This window comes from Apteryx mantelli, chromosome 8, assembly GCF_036417845.1.
Source record: "Apteryx mantelli isolate bAptMan1 chromosome 8, bAptMan1.hap1, whole genome shotgun sequence".
NCBI classification, from domain to species: domain Eukaryota; kingdom Metazoa; phylum Chordata; class Aves; order Apterygiformes; family Apterygidae; genus Apteryx; species Apteryx mantelli.
In genome coordinates, this window is record NC_089985.1 from 33561707 (window position 1) to 33579397 (window position 17691).

The 17691-nt window shown below is 42.4% G+C and overlaps 1 protein-coding gene across 2 annotated transcripts in view; it reads right to left on the reverse strand.

Annotated features, from left to right (window-relative positions):
* Positions 1-17691, reverse strand: part of TRABD2B (TraB domain containing 2B) — a 303624-nt gene that overhangs the window by 119032 nt on the left and 166901 nt on the right. For both annotated transcript variants that reach the window (XM_013948453.2, XM_067300487.1), the window contains exon 4: positions 29-203. In XM_013948453.2, the coding sequence (XP_013803907.2) occupies positions 29-203 (175 nt within the window). The remainder of the gene's footprint in view (positions 1-28; positions 204-17691) is intronic.

Here is a 17691-nt window from a genome sequence, read left to right on the forward strand (position 1 = left end):
AAATAAGACAGAGTACTTCATGCCATACCTGCTCCAAAGGCAAAGAAAAAGCTCTTGTCTGCATTCTCCCTTAAAAGCGTCATCACTCTCTTCCCCATCCTCTCATTCCTCTTGTAGATGAGCTCCTGTCTGAAGTAGCTGTCGATCTCCTGAGCCGTCACCTGTTCATGGGGAGGGAGTGTTGTGTTGATGAAGTTAGGGACCTGCAATGGAGAGAGCAGCCATGGTTCAGGCACAGAGACCAGACACTACTAAAGATAATAGGCAAAAAACATAGGCTTGTGAGAAAGATTAAGTACTCCCAAAACATTGGCAGTTTTAATCTAACTTTATTTGAGCCACCTGAACATCACTAGCCTATCAGAAACAACCAGAGGATAAGAGCTTGTGAGATTGCTGGGAATTGTACCAACCGCTCCCTGCCCTCTCCCCCTCCCCCCTTTTTTTTGGTGAAATGGGGACCTTTCCTAATCTGGGAAAGGCACAGCAAAATGTAACATTGAAAAGGAGAAGGGTAAAATTTTACCAGATAGAACCTGAGTTCATTTTGACATTTGGCTAGAAGTTAACCTTTTCTCTGTTCTTTCAGGAGACTGAGTTCAGGCACTACATCTGGATGAGTTACTAAAGATTTTGCTCTCTATCTTTGTTCAACATAGTTCATTGGCTAATTAGCACCAGAACAGGTCCTGGAATCTATTCTCAGCCAAAGCCACCATAAATTTGAGTAAGAACCGCAAGATTTGGCTTGTATATGCTGTTTCTAAATAGTCCAAACAGTTAAAAAAAATAGGAAAGGTTAGCAAATCCAGATACAGGAAGATGTAAACAGAATAAAACTGCTAATCTTTCTCATAATTTCAGATGTTATTAGATCTCACCAGGGAAGACTATGCACCGTAACACATAAATCCTTACAATATTTCTGATATTTCCTAGGACAGTAAGGGAATTCCATAAGAGTAGCTCCTCTATTCATTGCTTTTGTGGAGAGAGACATTCATAATCACAGAAGAGAGGTGAAACCCTAAGGTTCATTCCAGTGAGGGGAGCAGAACTAGGAATGAGCCAAGATTGAAACTCTAAGAGGCAAACAAGCCAGAAGTCTCTGAATATTAGGATAGGCAACTTGTTTTGACATGACGGGAGTTCAAGGTCTACCATGAGAATATGGGAGCCTATAGGACCTGCAGTGAGAAATGCCACAGGTGGGGAATGTTTGATGACTGTTTACAGAACCCAAGCACCTTCATGTGATTTGCTTTGCCTAACCATTGGAAGGCAGCTTAAAGTTGCAAAACCCAGATTCAGATTTCCAAGTCCCAGGATACATGTAAAGCTGCCAAGATTTCCAGTGTTAATCTGAGTCAATGGTAATGATACTGCATGCACAGCCCATAAGTGGAACATCCTTCACTCAGTGTGCTGAAATTGCTGAAATACTTGATGCAAGGACTCCTTTTTTTTTTTTTTTTATTCTCCCTCTGGTTTTCTACTATACCAAATTCCTGCACTTATCTTCTGGATCCTGCCTTTAGTCTTCATTTTTTCAGACCACACCTTACCCTCCCACTTAGTCAACAGCAGCAACTTTTAACACCCTACTTAACATGATTTTGTCACAAACATTTTTGTCTCCTCCCATCCTCTTTACTCACATTGCCTCTCCCAAAGCTTTCAGCAAGTCTTAGCTAAGTAAAGAACTAATTTGCATTTTCCCAGTGGCTCTCACTGAAGCTTTCTCCTTGCAGCCTCAGCTATAGCTCTTCTAATGTGTGGGGGACAGAGTAGCTGAGATTTCTCACCACATATTCAGAGGGAAAGGCTAGGCCTCACTCTGGATTCACATCAAAGGCTGTACCCAGTTACCCTAGCTAGAAATGGGCACCAAATTTCATGAGCTGGAGAATCACAGGTGGCTGGTGCTAATGCTGCTGGCTATGCTGCTGGCTACAGAAACCTGCCTGCTTTAATTACACTAGCCTGTTGGGCTATACAGACCAGGTGGACCTTTGATTCTCTGAACATGACGACTTCCCAACCCGCTTTGCCAAATCACCAGACTTTTCACAGCGAGTCCCTCCTTAGAGATTCATTGCATTACCCTGAGTCGTTCCTTCCTCTGGGCTTTCCAGGATGGTTTGGCTTCTCCATTATATCTTGTAAACTCCTCAGAGCAAGCAAGTACTTTGCACCTTGTTCTCAGTTTAGCCCTTTGCCAGCACTCAGCAAATAATAATAGTCCTGTTAAGCCAGACCAACTGGAGACACTAGTTTCCTGTTAATATAGAAGAAAGCTGCCTCACTGTCTGACAAGAATGTGCATTTGTCTCAAAGGGATGTGGGAACAGCTTGCTGGTTTTGGAAAGGTAAAAAACTGCTGCTAGCTACAATAGCAAAGGATGTAGCAGCTTCAATTCCTAGTGCAAGGCAGTGGGAGATTTTTATCCAAGGGATAAAATTTGAGGAATGAGTAGCCATTTCACACTTGCAATAACCCCTGTAAAGTAAAGCAGTGAATCAATTGGTTCCACGTAGATATCACAAGCCTTTGTATTTCCTCTGCACTGAGACCCTGGGTTAATGGGTAGCGGGGTGACGTAGCTGAGCCAGGAATCAGGGGAGCTCTGGGAGACTGAAAGGGAAGATGAAATTTTTGATAACACCTGAAGGCACAACACCCAAAAAAGGGAAGTCTCTTCTGTCCTGCTTCTGGCTGAAGGGAACTGAAGGCTGGGCACTGGTGGGGACCTGGTCTTGAATCACCTGTGATGCTTCTGGGGAAGCATGTGCTGCACTGCCCGCAAGGACAACTGCTCTTATCCAAGGCAGAAGTAGCAATGTTGGACGATGAAATGGCTTCTTGCAGCCCACTCCAACCAGGTGAAAGCTTTAATGCTGAAGATTTAAACAGTCCAAGGATAGAAGTTTTGTTCAGACCTTGAGCAAGAGAGTCTTTGCCAAAAAGGCACATGTCTTCCTTCAGCTCATGCAACTCCATCACTTGCGATCCTATGTCCACATTCAACCCACAGTTTGCTCCCAGCTTGTTCCCCTTCCTTACCTAACCTAAAATGCAGTCCACAAAATGGAGTCAAGTCCCTCCTTTGTTTTCCATTTCTTTCTTTTCCTTCTGTGGGAAGGAGTTTGCTAAGAGCAGAGAAAGAAATTTCAAACCTGGGACTGTGTTTTGTCAGCATTTCTCAGGCTTGTCCAAAGAACAAGAGGAGAGAAGTAATCACCTCTAGAGACACATCATCATCTATAGATCCCTCTGCACCTTGTATGTTCTTGTATTTCTAATGACTGCACCATCACAGGCAAAGAAGACAGTGTGTATGTATGTTTGTGTGTGTGTGGCAAAGGACAGAAGATAAATGGTTGGAGTAAGTATGGCTGTACACAGTAGTGCAACCACACTCTGAGCTACGACACCAGCCCCATTAATCACCTCCGCCCTTCCCTGTATCTCAGCTCCTTTCCACAGTGTGTGACACACACCATGCCTGACTTCCAGGAGGCAGCTGCTCCTGTTGATTTAAGAAACCTTTTGGATTCTTAACCACCAGACAGGGATCAGAAAGTCAAGAAACAGTCACAAGCAATTAGGAAGCTGTTAACCGCAGCCAGGATTTAAGGTTTTTTTTTTTTTTGGAAAAAAAGAAATCTGTTGATTTAAAGGGATGGGCTGAAGAATGCACCAAAAGGTACACCTTTCCTCTTCCATTTCATCAAAGATTTTTGTTTCAATTCAGTATAAAAATTCATAGTTTTAATATTTAATGATAGTTATTTGTCATTTCTAAACTGACAGTGAAAGGATGAGACATTCACTGTGTCAATGTGTGAGTGACTGACCACCGCAGAGATAATAGCTGACTACTGCTGCTAGTATTTAAATGGTTTTGCAGCAGGATAGATGATGGAAGCACTGAAAAACTCTAACTTCTAATTTTGCTGCTCATCTAGAAAAGTAGCAGTTTGGTGAGCAGAAAAACACAGTGCTATCTATCTCCTGGGGTGTGCTTACTTTGCAGTGGATGCACCTGACAAAAAGATAAATACATGCTATTTGCCCAGTCTCTGCAAACTATTCACCTTTCTAAGCATCCAAACAACTGCATCTATGTCTATCTCACACTATACATATTTCCCATGAAAACTCAAAAATGTATTTCATTCAGAGGTGTTCAGAAGAAAGAATATTTTGTTTTACTGAATTAGCTAGAATTCTTTTCTTTTCTTTCTTTCTTTTTTTTTTAAGTAGTCCAACAAAATGCCACCATATTCCTCTTTACCTTTAGCTACAGCTCTCCTATGGACAGTGTTGCTTGGCCCCAAACTCAAGCATCAGGTGTCAGCCTTGGTGTTATTATGTACATCCTGCATTTTTTAGTCAAGTTTTTGAGGTTAAAGGAAGAGACTATGGGAACAGAAAAGGAGTTAAGTCCCAGTCTTGAAGAAATTACCCCCCCACACATACAGCCTGTATAATTTTACTTGAGTCAGTATCCCTGATGGAATATATACGTGGGTAAAGCTCTGCACATACGTATGAGTTCACATTGCCGTGGGACACAGGCCATAATTCTTCACCTTTGAAGTCAGTAGGAGCTTTAGGCAGAAGAAAGAGGAAGGACTGTGCGGTGGTTATGATACTACCCTGAAAAAATGGTTCTGTTCCCGTGGGTGATATATATCTCTTGCATGATCACAAGCTTGTCATTTGGGTTTAGACCTTCAAAGGAAATTCAGCACTTAACCTCCACTAAATATCTTTGAAGCATTTGGCTTTATTCCTCCTGTCTCTCAAAAGCCCATCTGTAAAATGGGGACAGCAAGACTTTCCTACTTGAGAACAGATTTTGCATACAAGGCACTGGCTGAATCTAGACAGAAACGACGGGACCCAAAGGAAGATCCAGAGTCAGAGATGATGCCTAGCAGTAACCGCTCTTTCCATAAATACACTGTGGAAGGAGGTTGTGATTCTGCTGCAATCATTAGCATAAGAGCTAACAACATACTTTAGCTTAGAAAACTGCAGCAGCCATATCTCAAAATCTGTGCTAGGCTGTCAACTCTGTCTACAGAGACAGATACAAAGGAAAAGAGAAGGAAGATAAATTGGTGCAGAGTCTTTTATCACTGTTAGCTTGATTAAAAAAAAAAGCAGCAGCAAACAGGGCTTACTGTCAAAGTTCAGCTGCAACTTCATAAACACTGAACTTTATTTGAGGACTTTTTTTATTTACAATTTTTTAATATTGAGAGAAGTTTTCTCTCACAGAGGCACAATGGAAGAGAGTTGCCAATATCTATCAGAAAATAATTTTTTTGGACACATCTAAGTACCTCTAACTTTGGTTAACATTGTTTGCCTGCTTTGGATCCACTGGCTGCAGTGGATCAATACTCCCAAATCACTGGTAACATTTTTAGCCTCATTCTGTTCCAGTGATGCTAGCCTCTTTCTGGAATATCCTTTCAAATTGTACGATTATATCAGTGGAAAAACTAGTACCACCAATACTGACCATTGGAATTGACACCAGCATAGCAAAGCTAGACATTAGAAGTGGAAACAGGTCTTATGTGGTGTGGTTACTGGGATGAGGTTGCCTGGCTGCAGGCAGGGATAGTCTTTACTCATAGATATATTTTTAGGTGGAGAAGAGGAAGCTGAGATACAGAAATGGGAAGCCAATCCCACTGCCATGGACAATACTGTCCTCTCAGCAAACCCATTTAGAAATAAAATGATTCTAAATATATAGAGACAACTAGTGTCCATAACAGTGGTATTCCCTCACAGCCCTTCGGTCACACCACTGGACTGAGATTTTCCATTTTGTGGTCAGGCACATGGTATCTCAGACAACAAAGTCCACAATGAAGACTAAGGTTGATTTCCCCAAGCCACACAGTCTTTAAAATTGTCTTTTTGTAAATCCTTTCCAGATATCATCTTCCCCTGTCTTGATCAACCCTCTCCAATTCTGAAAATCCTCTCTCCACATATCTCCTAGTAAGGAGAAAACTAAGGAGTTTCCAACCTTATTTCGCGTTCAGCGTTCAAACTCTGACTGCTGTCAGCAAGTACAGTATCATCACTAGTCCTTGCAGGGGAATCTCTTCATCACAGGAATCTACTTGTATGCCTTATGCACCCCTTTTCCCCCAGAGAGTACACAGGGTAAATGAAGAAAATAGGGGCAGACACACTCATGGTTACAAAGCAAGCCTACGGCAAAGCAGAGGATTGGCCATCAGCCTGAGCTCCAGTCTAGCAGCTAAATACAAAACCCATCTATTTTTCACCGACAGGACAACTCAGCAGAACAACCCTGTCTCCACACTAATAATCCTTATCCCTGGTTGTTAGCAGGGAGTTGGTCCCAGATCACACTGATTACATTTTTTTTTATATGATAAAGATTCAATTCTCTTTATTAATCTTCTAGTTTACGAGCTTTATGTGGGCAGAGGCCAGAAGACAAGTAAGGGATCACACTTTGAAAGATTTTCTCTGCAACCACATAGGTCAGAAACTTTTTTATGGTCTGTAACAATAGCGATGATAAGAATCTCCAGAGCTGACAGCACGGCTTACGCCGACTTCCAAAGAGCCAGGGCAGCGTCCTCAAACCTGCCAGCTCTTCCGAGAAACCAACAGCCCTAAATTTACACCAACGCTTTCTGGGTCAGAGGCTGAGCTCTCAGCCCTAGTTATCATTCGTTTATGAAGGGAGGATACACTCCTGTTAACCAGCCTTGACAGGGCATTGTGTCTTTTTTTTACTGAAGTGCTGAAAAATATACAGCTCCAGACTTGGAAGGCACCTGTTTCCTCCTGATTTATGGACCCTTCCGACATCTGGAAGAGCAATATCCAGTTACTACAGCCTCTAACATGAAGAACTCAAATAGTGCAAAGCAAAGGGGCTGCGATAGCAAGCCTGTCCAAGAGGAGAGTGCAGCTGCTGAAGTGACGAACACCATTGCTGACTCTGCTGTTTTTCCTCCAGTGCTCCAGAGTTTCCTCCTGATGGAGACCTTTGTTGGCTAAGGAGGGAGGTGTCTGGTTAATCTGGTTTGGCCCAGAGTTGGCAGCTGCCAAGACAATCAGCTTCCAACTTGTTATGCAAAATGGAAACGAGGAAAGAGCTCTGCAAAACTGTGTGCAGCTCAGGGCATGTTGCAATTAACCCACCCTTTACCACCCACTGCTTGTGACAATTTCTTTCTTTTAAGCACCAAAATTTAAAGTAATATATTAGAAGCCTGAGTGGTCTGTAAAGGGAGTCTTTGAATTTTAGGATAAGTAAGTCCCATCCCTCATTTGCCTTTCCCAGGGCAAACACCTATCCAAGGTGAGACTTGATGCTGGGAAGAGTGTTACATCTCGCCTGTCATTGAGGAGGAACTATATATAACCTGCCTCTGAACCAGTGGAGGCATGATACTGGAGTAGAACAGTAAAACTGATTCAGACTGACAAGTCTGTTTATACATACTTTACAGAGCTAGAAGTGACCATAAAATTGGCTGAGCAATGGAATAACAGAGGGATCTGGAAGGTGAGCAAGGAAAAAGGGAGTACATTACATTACAGGCACGTCCAGCACATCTTAGAGGACACAGCCAGGCTAGGTATGCTAAACTGGTGGATTTTTGTCCTGCTAGAAGCATACCCTGACACCAAACTCGGATACAGAATCAGACTGACTGGAAATCACAGAACGCTTAAACATATTCCCAGGCTGCGCTCATCAAATTTTGTTCCTGCTCCGTTGTGGGAAGCGGAGTAGCTCTCAAGGGAGAACTCTCACTGCAGCCAGGGCCTTGATGTTTTGAGAGCATATCAAAAAATAGTCACATTTCTCCCACCCACGATTGCCCACCCACTCGCCCGCCATGCTCTGCTGCCATAACTATCCCTGCTCCAGGGAGCACTTCAGGAAGTGCTGCTAGGTTTTGGACTAACTCAGCATTTCCACTGCTGGAATGGATTTTCCATCATGTCCCTTGGCTTAGTGTGAGTCTATAGTGTCCCAAACCTCTGAAAGCAGGAAACGACACTAAAAACCGGCAAGGCAAAGGGTCAGCTGCCTCCCCCTCAGCAGAAAGCCTGGTCTTGTGAACCAGCAGCTGAACAGAGGGGGGGGTCACAAACTATGTATTTTCTGGCTGACTCTTTGCAAACTTGGGCACATCGCTTCAGTTTTGAGCGTTTCTGCTTCAGTTAGGCATGTCAAATTCTCTCTGAGCTGAAGGCCAACGAATACTTTCATGGGGCCGAAGGAATGTGTTGCACTGATAAGGGCCTAAGTTTTCATTCTCCAAGTGGGTGTTTGGACTCCCGGGGCCAACGTTAAGGTCTGGCTGTCTCTCACACCTGCATGCCGCATCGCCTGTGTGGCTATCAAGTTCAGGCTGTTGGAGATGGCCGGTGAGCTCAGCCTTTGTGCCAGAGATAGCTGTGAAGATGGCTCTGCTCTTTCCTAGCATGTTGTTTCCTTTGTCCATCATCTCAGAGAAAAGCAGCACAAGGCTGGAGTGGCTGCGAGCAGGGGATGCAACCCCAACAGCATGTCTATACCTTTTTTCCCAAGAAACAACAGTGGCAGGAAGGGGAGGAAAGGAGAAAACATCTCCCCTCATAAACCCAATATTGCAGGGCTGAGGGCAGCATCAAAAACCTATTAAAGATGTCTGGATGAGGCTGAAGGTGAAAAGGGAGAAAAAGGAGGGTAAGGGAAAAGAGAGAAAGAGGAAGCTTGAAGAAGAAAGTCCAAGAGCACAAGGAAAGTCAGTATAAGAGCAAACATATTTCTTGAGATCACCTCTGGGCTGCCAGGTGTGGCTGGGAGCTAATCCCTGCCCACAGCCCTCTTGTATCATTGCTGACGGTTCCTATATGCTGCAGGTCACACCAGCAAGCTTGCTGCAATTGATCTACCCAATGTAAAGCTAGCTCAGGCATCTCTGCAGCTTGACTGTACAAAGATCTTTGAAACTCAGTTGCAATTATCTAGTTCAGCTCTATGAGCCACCAGAGCATCTAAGTGTATCAATGGAGGAGAATTACAAATGGGAGAAGACCTAAAGGAAGAAGGTAGGCTGAAGGCTAGTGACTTCCCTTCTCCAAGGCTAGTATAGGACGCTTTTAAAAAAACAGCGGGGGTGAAACAAAAGCTATAGGCACCATTCCTCGCCTGACTAAACTTGTCAGCAGGCAGGGAAAGCTGGCAGCTCCCATGAGCACCAGGGAGCGCGTGCTCCTGCACCTTCAGCCCCGGCTCACATGCCCAGCCACCCTTCCCATCAGCCCCCACAGCCATACTGCGGGTGCTCTTCTCCCAAACAGCACTCAGCCCAACTACAGTCACGTGCCCTGCCTGTTTTTACATTCTCCTCCTATATATTTAGGCTGAAGGAAAGCATACTTAAAAAAAGAAAAGAAGAGAAAGAGAAAAGCCACAAGGATGGACTTTACATCTCTCAAACAGCTTGAGAGAAGAGTGGGGAGGGTGATACTTTTATTGCTGTTAAAAGACTTTCAACAAATCCCTGAGAAGTCATGACCTCCATGTATGTTTTCTATTTGTTTTTCCACAACAGTTAAATAGTTGCTTTCCAAGCACTTAAAAAAAAAAAAAAGGCGCAACACCAGCCTTCCCTTCCCCCAGGCCTCCTTCCCCACCCCAGCCTTGCTCCCCTTGGTAGCGATGCCAAAATATGCAGCCGGCCTCTCTATCTGAACGAATGTTTTGATTAAAGAAGTCTTAACAAAACACAGTCAGAACAATGATTGCGGCCCCCTTTCTGCAAGCTTCACCCAACTATGCAGTGTATATTTAGGACCAGATTACAGGGACCTGTTCATTAATTGAATAAGGATGACAAGCCTGCCGTGTATGCAAATTGAGGTTTGGGTTTCAGTGGGGAGGGTATATCTTAACTACCTAATGATACTGCTGCCCCATTTAAAACTCTTTAACTTTTGTTTTTCTTTTTTTGAGGCCATTTTTCACAAGCTTGCAAACATATGGAAAAGTTCAAGTTTTTCTATTTCACTTCCAAACGCTTTGTTTCCTTCAACAAAGAAAAAAATTGTTTTTGTTCTGACACTAAAACCATCACCTATTATATTACCATGACACCCAAGTAAAGATACTGATCAAAGGGCAAAGCAGGGCAATAAAGTGAAAAACCTGGGGCCAGGAGGTTTGGGTTTGGGGCTTGGTTTATTAAAGCTTTCCAATTCTTTTTCCAAAAGTATTTTTCACTTTGTCTTCTGCTAAACAGTGGGATAACAGTTGGTCAGTAGCAGGTACAAATTCAGGTTTGGTTTGTATTGAATATACGTTGTTCAGGGCTCTTCAATGAGTTTCTTCACATCCTCATTTGGTAAGATGTTAGAGAAAGCCTGAATGTTTATGTTAAGGTTGCAACATGATTTTAACCCAAGGAAAGTGTGATCCAAAAGATACAGTTTGTAAAACGCCAGCAAAATTCCATGCAATTTAGCAAGGAGCAAAAAAACAGGCTAAAAAGAAACGCTGGTTAAAAACGTGACAGCAGCCGGATTGGACATGAGACCTGCAGAGCGGACACCATGACACGGTGCTGTGCCAAGAGACAGCACTGCCCTCCTGGCCAGCCCAAGCAAAATCCTAGGCTTACCCCAATCCAGCTCGTCTAAGCTTTCTAGCCAAGCAGGCATCTGTCAGGAACTGGACAATGACTTCAGAACTAGTCTGAATTTTTTTAAGCTGGGATTGCTTGAGAGGCCTAGAATAGGAAATAATGATATAGAACATCTCCAAGAATGCTTTTCAAAATGGAACAGATGCTAGCCAGGAGAAAAACAAGGAATAAATCAGATGAAATCAGTGAAGCAGAGACTGAATCATGCTTAGTTACCCTTCAAACCAATTTCTTTGCAGCTAAGTGGTGGAATTGTATTGGCTTTGACTTTGGGTTTATCAGCAGTCATTTATCTGAGAGGAGAAAGCAGAAGCTGCAGGTTTGAAGTCACCATCAGATGGTATGACTAGCTTACACTGGAGAACCTGACCTCCAGTGTAATACACAATAATAGTGGCACAACAATTCTTGGTTGGACAAGGAGAACACAAAAACACAGTCTTTTTGGATAATGTCTGAATTCAAATCCTGCCAAGTCAGTCAGGACAATCAATTTGCACACCGCCCCCCCCCCCCCACTTTCCCTCTTTTTTTCCTTCTCTCCCTCATAATGAGGTGACAAAAATGTCCTCTGGATAAAACACAAAGGCCAAACAGCACCTTGTACATTCAAGCCACAACATATTGTTAAAAAGCTAAAAAGTCTTTCACTTCTCTTGAATAAGTTTTTCCAAGGAACACTTCATAAACTAGTTCTTTAAAAACAGGGGACAGTGTAAAGGCTTTACTGCAAACATGCAACAATGTACTGAAAGCAGCATGCTACTACCTGGAATTCCAAATGTTTTTCCCCAATCACTTTCATACCCTTTTATAGCGAATTCCCAAATAAGTAAATACAAGTAGTCAACAATCCTTAAACATTTTTAACATAAATCAGCCCTTTTCTGTAGCTGAAACTGTTTCTTTTCTAATAACATGGCAATCTTTGCCTTTAAGTTTCTTGTTCCCATTTTTCCTCCTACTTTTTTCCTCCTTTTTCCATTACTCCCTCCATGGAAACTGGAAAGAGGAAGGAAGGAATTTCCAAATTAAGAACTCCAAATGGAAACACGCAATAAAAAATTTCAAGCAAAAACCTATTTACAAAAACTGTAGCATGAAAATTATTTGAGAATGTTCCATATTATTCAAAAAACAAACAAACAAAAAACCCTCTGGAGTGTTCTGACCAGCAGTATCATCAAGAAATTGACCTAATTTTCACAATCTGGAACTGCAACTTATTTTTTGAAACACATAAAATATAATATTGTTCCAATCTGGAATCCGGTTCTGACATAATATGAAAATTAGACTCTCAAAATATTGGTTCTGCTTCTGTTTGCCTACTTCCAAACACTCATGATATATCAAGACACAAAACTGTGATTCAGGTGCAAGTGGAAAGAAAGTGCAACCCTATCATGGCAAATAAACCATGGGAAGGCAACTTTTCTCTAGCAGCATCCCTCTCCACAGCCCAAAGAATAGAAGGTAGGACGCTCCCTCCGCTCATTATCAGGGGCACAAGAGGTTCTGAACAAGCACATTAAATACAGTTCTGCCAAATACACAGGCAATGTTGTGACTTTATTAATTTCTGTAGTAACAAATGCTTATGGAAGAGTTACTTCTTGCCTAGACCCAGAACAAGAAACTCTTGGGACCAGCTCACTTGGCACCCAGGACAACCTTGCACTTGTTTCACTGGAAAACCTATAATCACTCCCACTGGAAGGACGAGAGGCTGTGCCAACTCATCTGCACTTTATTACAGCTGAAAATGATAAGATGTTTCCAAAGCGTTACATTACAATAGCTGTGCCTTCGTTTTATGGATTTATCTTCCTTTGCCCTAGATAAAACTCCATTCCTTGGACAAATTAAGTCTGCTTATCATTCAACACTCTGCCTAATGGTCTCAGCTGTGTGTTTCTGCATTTACTGAAACCGGGGCATTCCACAGATAGTTTTCATTGATTTGAGAAGAAAGCCAGAAATTCAGTTGTATTCTATCCAAAATGAGAACGGGGCAAATTAATGATGTAATTAGAATGATCAGAACCCTTAAATCTTAAAGGACAGGTTTAAATGCAGGATGATAACATTTTTAAAGGAGTACATAAGACAACCTGGCAATTTATAAACAGCTAGTGTATCATGAAGTGATGTACTCAAACTTTTCTTTTTCAGTTTAGTGAGGCTGACAATGCTGACATGGTGTCAGCTTATGGATCTCGACTGTCATGTTAGCAGGACCATCACATGGTTTTCAGAAGGCAATGCCCACTACCAAAATGCTGTATTTCAACATGAATGCGTGGTATTTTGAACTGCAGAGGTAACTCAAGATTTCCCTGATATCATTCTAGGAAGTTATGCAAAAAGCTCAAATGTTTTTGATGGGCGCAATTTTAAGAAAGAGGCACACTGAGCCCTCAGGACCCAAAAGGGGTTGAGACAAGCAAGTCTGCAGGCTGTGGTGACTGACAGGCAACTTCACTGTAGACCGCTTGTCTCCATAGGATGACGCCAAGACCTCGCCTCCCTCTTGGCAACAAGAAGGTGTAGTCATTGTAGTCAGGTGAACATAAAACCTGTAACTGGGTTATTCACGGGCCTGAATTTCTTCATTGTAGTATCCAGATGATGGCCAGGCCCACTGACTCTCATACAAAGCCTACTGAAGGTATGTAAAGATTCTCAATTATTTCAGCAGGCTTTCAACATGGTGCACACGCAGCATAAAGGCAGCCTAGATGGCAGGTGCTTCATAAGTAGCAGGTCTGGCTCTTGCCAGATTGATAACCCAGATGGGACAGATGCATGGTAAGAAAGTATGCGGTAGGACCTAGCTTGAGGAAAACAGTCTATAATGTACGCAGTAAGCCACATGCCTCTGATATTCCAGATCAGTAATGAGAGGAGAATCTGCCCTCTCCTGGAGAGGAGCCTTTCCTCAGGACAGAAGAAGGGCTGAGGACAGAGGAGTAACAGATGGAGATCAGGGGTGTAGTTTTTGGGAAGAGTTGAAAGAGAAAAAAACTTCAGCCCCTACTTTTCAGCTTCTCACTTAATAAAGTGTCAATAGGAATGCAATGAAACACAGAATCAGTAAACTTCATGCTGACAGAAAAATCTGCTTTACAGATTCCTCCTCTTCTTTAAAGAAAAACTTGAACATCTCAATATGCACCACAGGAAGTAATTGGTGCAACATATCCCTGAACCCAAAATTCTAGAGGTATCAGTGTAAAATGTTTAAGTACAGACCTTTACATCAGATTTAGGGAACAAAATACAAAAGAAATTCCTCTGCACCCTACTTGTTCTCACCATGGCTTCAGATCATTAGGCAATTTCTTAACTGTCTCAAGTTAGGGAGAATTATCCTCTGGAGGTAGGTAATTTTCTAATTTTACACTAACAGAATTTTTGCATTTTAATGCATGTGGTCCTGGACATACGGATCCCAAGTTTCTTTTGAGAGCTTCAGGCAGAATACAGAAGTTAAAGCTGCTGATCTAAATTGACCTCTCTTCACTTCTAGAGAACTGTTTTTCAAAAGAAGAGAAAGAAATCATGACTTCTTTTAGGAGGAAAAAAAAAAAGTCTGAAGAAAAAGCAAAACACACCTACCTTATCTTTAACTTAAAAATATTTTCTTTTCAGTGTCATTTTGACTCTCTTCCCAGAAACTCCAACATAAGTCTCTTGACTGAAAGAGTCACAGGAGAATCAAGTGTTTGCAGAAGGCTGTAAAGGCAGGATAGATGCTTCCTACTCCACTTTTGGGTCATAGTCTAACTGAATAAACTCAGCCCCTTTAAAGTTTTATTAAGTTTAAATAAGGATTTATACATTTGGAAAAATGATGCTTAGGAACAAAATTTAGAGAGAAAAAAAGAGAAAGGAATGAGGAATGTAATATAACCACAGGAAAGCAGAGGTGTTTTCCCCCTTTCACTGCTCTTAATTAAAAAAGAAAAAATACTGCAACTGAGAAGGATTTTGTTTAGTGTTCCAGTGTCATCAGTTCTTACTACTCTGGGACAGGAAAACGGGAAGGATTTGGGGTCTCGCTCACACCCCTCCACTTCAGGCTAAGCCTGGCTCCCCAGGCCCTGTGTGACGCAATGGCAGAAGAGCTCCCTGGGGTGGGCTGCAGAACTAGTGCTAGGCTCACGTGGTCACCGCCACCCTCTGCGAAGACCTTCCCTTCCCAGGGAGCAGGTACTGTCCTGACCTGCATACCCAGCCTCTCCACTTTGGTTTAGGCAGTACTTTTTCCTGTGCTTTTCCTCTCTGGCACCTGCCCCTTCTGCTACTGCTGCACTGAGACTGCATATCACCTTGTCAGGGACCCAATGGGGACACTGCTCTTTCCTCCTGGTGGCCAAGGGAGTTGACAAGACTGACACCAAGAAACTACACCATTTTCCTAAAACTCACATGGGAAGGCTAAAGTAGATCAAGAAACTCATCCAAAGCACCTACAGTCAACAGTGTTAGTATTTCTACTTCTGTTTCTTCTTTCTGTTCTAGGACAAACTTTGCTATATAGGCACCTCAGCATCTTGCAGACCACTACTAAAGATGCTCAGTGTCCCAAGATTCATGCTAGAGGAATGCAGGCAGTTACCGCACCTAGGTATACTCACCCCTCTACTGTCCCCATAAGGGTTAGACTTTCTCAGCGCCTATATCTTAAGCAAGTGTATGACAGTGACCTAAACCAATGACTCTGAGACAACCGACGGACAGGCTCACCTTTATTCTGCAACTCCCACTAATCTTCAAGGGGTGAGCAGGGATTAGTAACCTCATAAACAGCCCCCAGAATGAATCCTCAAAGACTGCAAGCCACAGACTCCTGCAGGTCTGCCTGACCCTGTGGTACAGAGCTGAATTCCTTGCCTCCATCATTCATGTAGGCCTTCAGTCTTACAAAAATCCCTCCATTTCTAATCTTTTGTTTCTGTGTGGCATTTCAAAGCTGCATTAATGGTACCAGAGCTGCAAGGACTTCTCAGACCTCTGAAATGCTGGTTCAGCTGTCAGATACTACAGAGGAATGGGCCTGCCTTCTAGAAACACTTTGACACCTTGCTTTCCGTGACTGGCATGGGTACTTACCCTAAATTTAAGTGATGATATGTCTGACTTGCGATGTTTTATAGTTTCTCTGCACTTGTACTATCATTTTTTTTTGTCATCTGCTGAGGCCTGCAATAAACTCTCATGACACCATAAATCACTATGCTTAGATTTAATGGTTTGAGAGAAGGATCCCATGGGGAATGCTTCATACATAATACTTAATTCAGGCTAATCTAATTTGCTAACCAAATGGCAAGGAGTTTCTATAGCAGAGACATCATCCTTGCAAAAAACCACACAGCATAAACTTTGGAATTACCACCACTGGCAAAAATTAACCTGAACAGGGAGTTTCTTTACATTTTAATTTTCTATTTTGTTCTGCTTGTAATTAAAAATAAATGGTATAAAGCTGGTTTATAAAAACACTAGCAAACAAAAAACCTCTTTACCCAAATTAAAAGCAACAACCCATGAGAGAAAAATGCTCCACTACATTTAGAGTTCTGCAGGGACTAGTATACATATAGGGATTTTAATTTTCCATGGCCTGTAAGTGTTATAATCTCTATCAACTGAGTACGCTCTGGGACCATGACTAACACTATTTCTTGAACTCCAATTGGTTGTTGGTTTCTTTCTTCTTTCTTCCACACTGCTTTTAAACTCAGATTTGATCCAAGAATTTGCAAGGATAAAAGTTTTTACAGCATGCTGTTCCTCTCAAGTCTAAAACACGTCTGTTATAGGACTTTGTGTCAACAAATCACAGATGTCTAAGAATCAGTGTAATCCGTGTGAATGGTCAGAACTTGTCTCAGGGACAAAGGCTGTATTGCTGGAGTAATTACATTGTTTTTAGTAGAGATTAAAAGGTGACAGGACATTCAGATGCCTGGACTGTCTTCACGACTCTACTACTAGAAGTCCATTGTTTGCATCCATGGCCGAGTCCCTTCTCCAAAAATCATTATGCCTCTCTCATGTGCTGTGCTTGCACACTACAGGAATAGTTACAATGGCTGTCTTCTCCAGGGTCTTCTGAAGTCTTGAGCTTTCCGGCTTTTTCAACCCACACATCACATCTTTACAGAAATATTCTTACCTGAGCTTCTTTCTCCTTTTACTTTTCAGTGTACCACTTTCCAGAAATAACAGTTCCGGAAGCTTCCGGTGCTCCACAGATTTCTGTTTTAGTACTGTCACATTAGCCACCCATTATGTCCCACTTAGTCACGCTAAACAACACTTCACTCTCTAGGACTTAATTCACTGGGACAGCTAGGGGATTTGATTCTATGCATTATCAGCCATTCTGCTACCTGCAAATTATAGCTGGATAGCCATAACCAGATAGGAAGAAAGAAGAGGCACATAACCATTTGTGCAGAGTTTAATAACCTCTGGTTGTTCAAGCCGTTGTCCTTCTGCCACTACCAAGTGGCATGTTAGTTCTGCAACAGATGCCATGAAAAAGCTGCAGTGGACTTCTTGTGTATTTCCATGTAGAATTTCTGAGGGCGCCATACAGGACCTTTAGAAAAACATCCATGCCATGGAGCATGGCTGGGAGACTTTGCTACCTTACATTTAGGTTGGGGCTGCGGTTATCCTTGCTGTTTCCTCTAAGAAATAAGTAACCCACAGAGCCCTGTTCAACTCAAGATAACAATGGCAAGATGGTTAAGATGTCTCAGAGACCTCTATCTAGATTGACAGACTTGTCTTACCCTTTCTCAGTTCTCTCTTGAGAAGCTTGATTTGCATTTACTAATGGTTAACCAGTAGCATGATTTCATAGACTTTCATTGGCAACATATACAACAACTTATCTACCAAAGTTTATATGAGCTCCCTCCAGTAAGTCACTGCACCTGAGACAGGAACATGGGAACA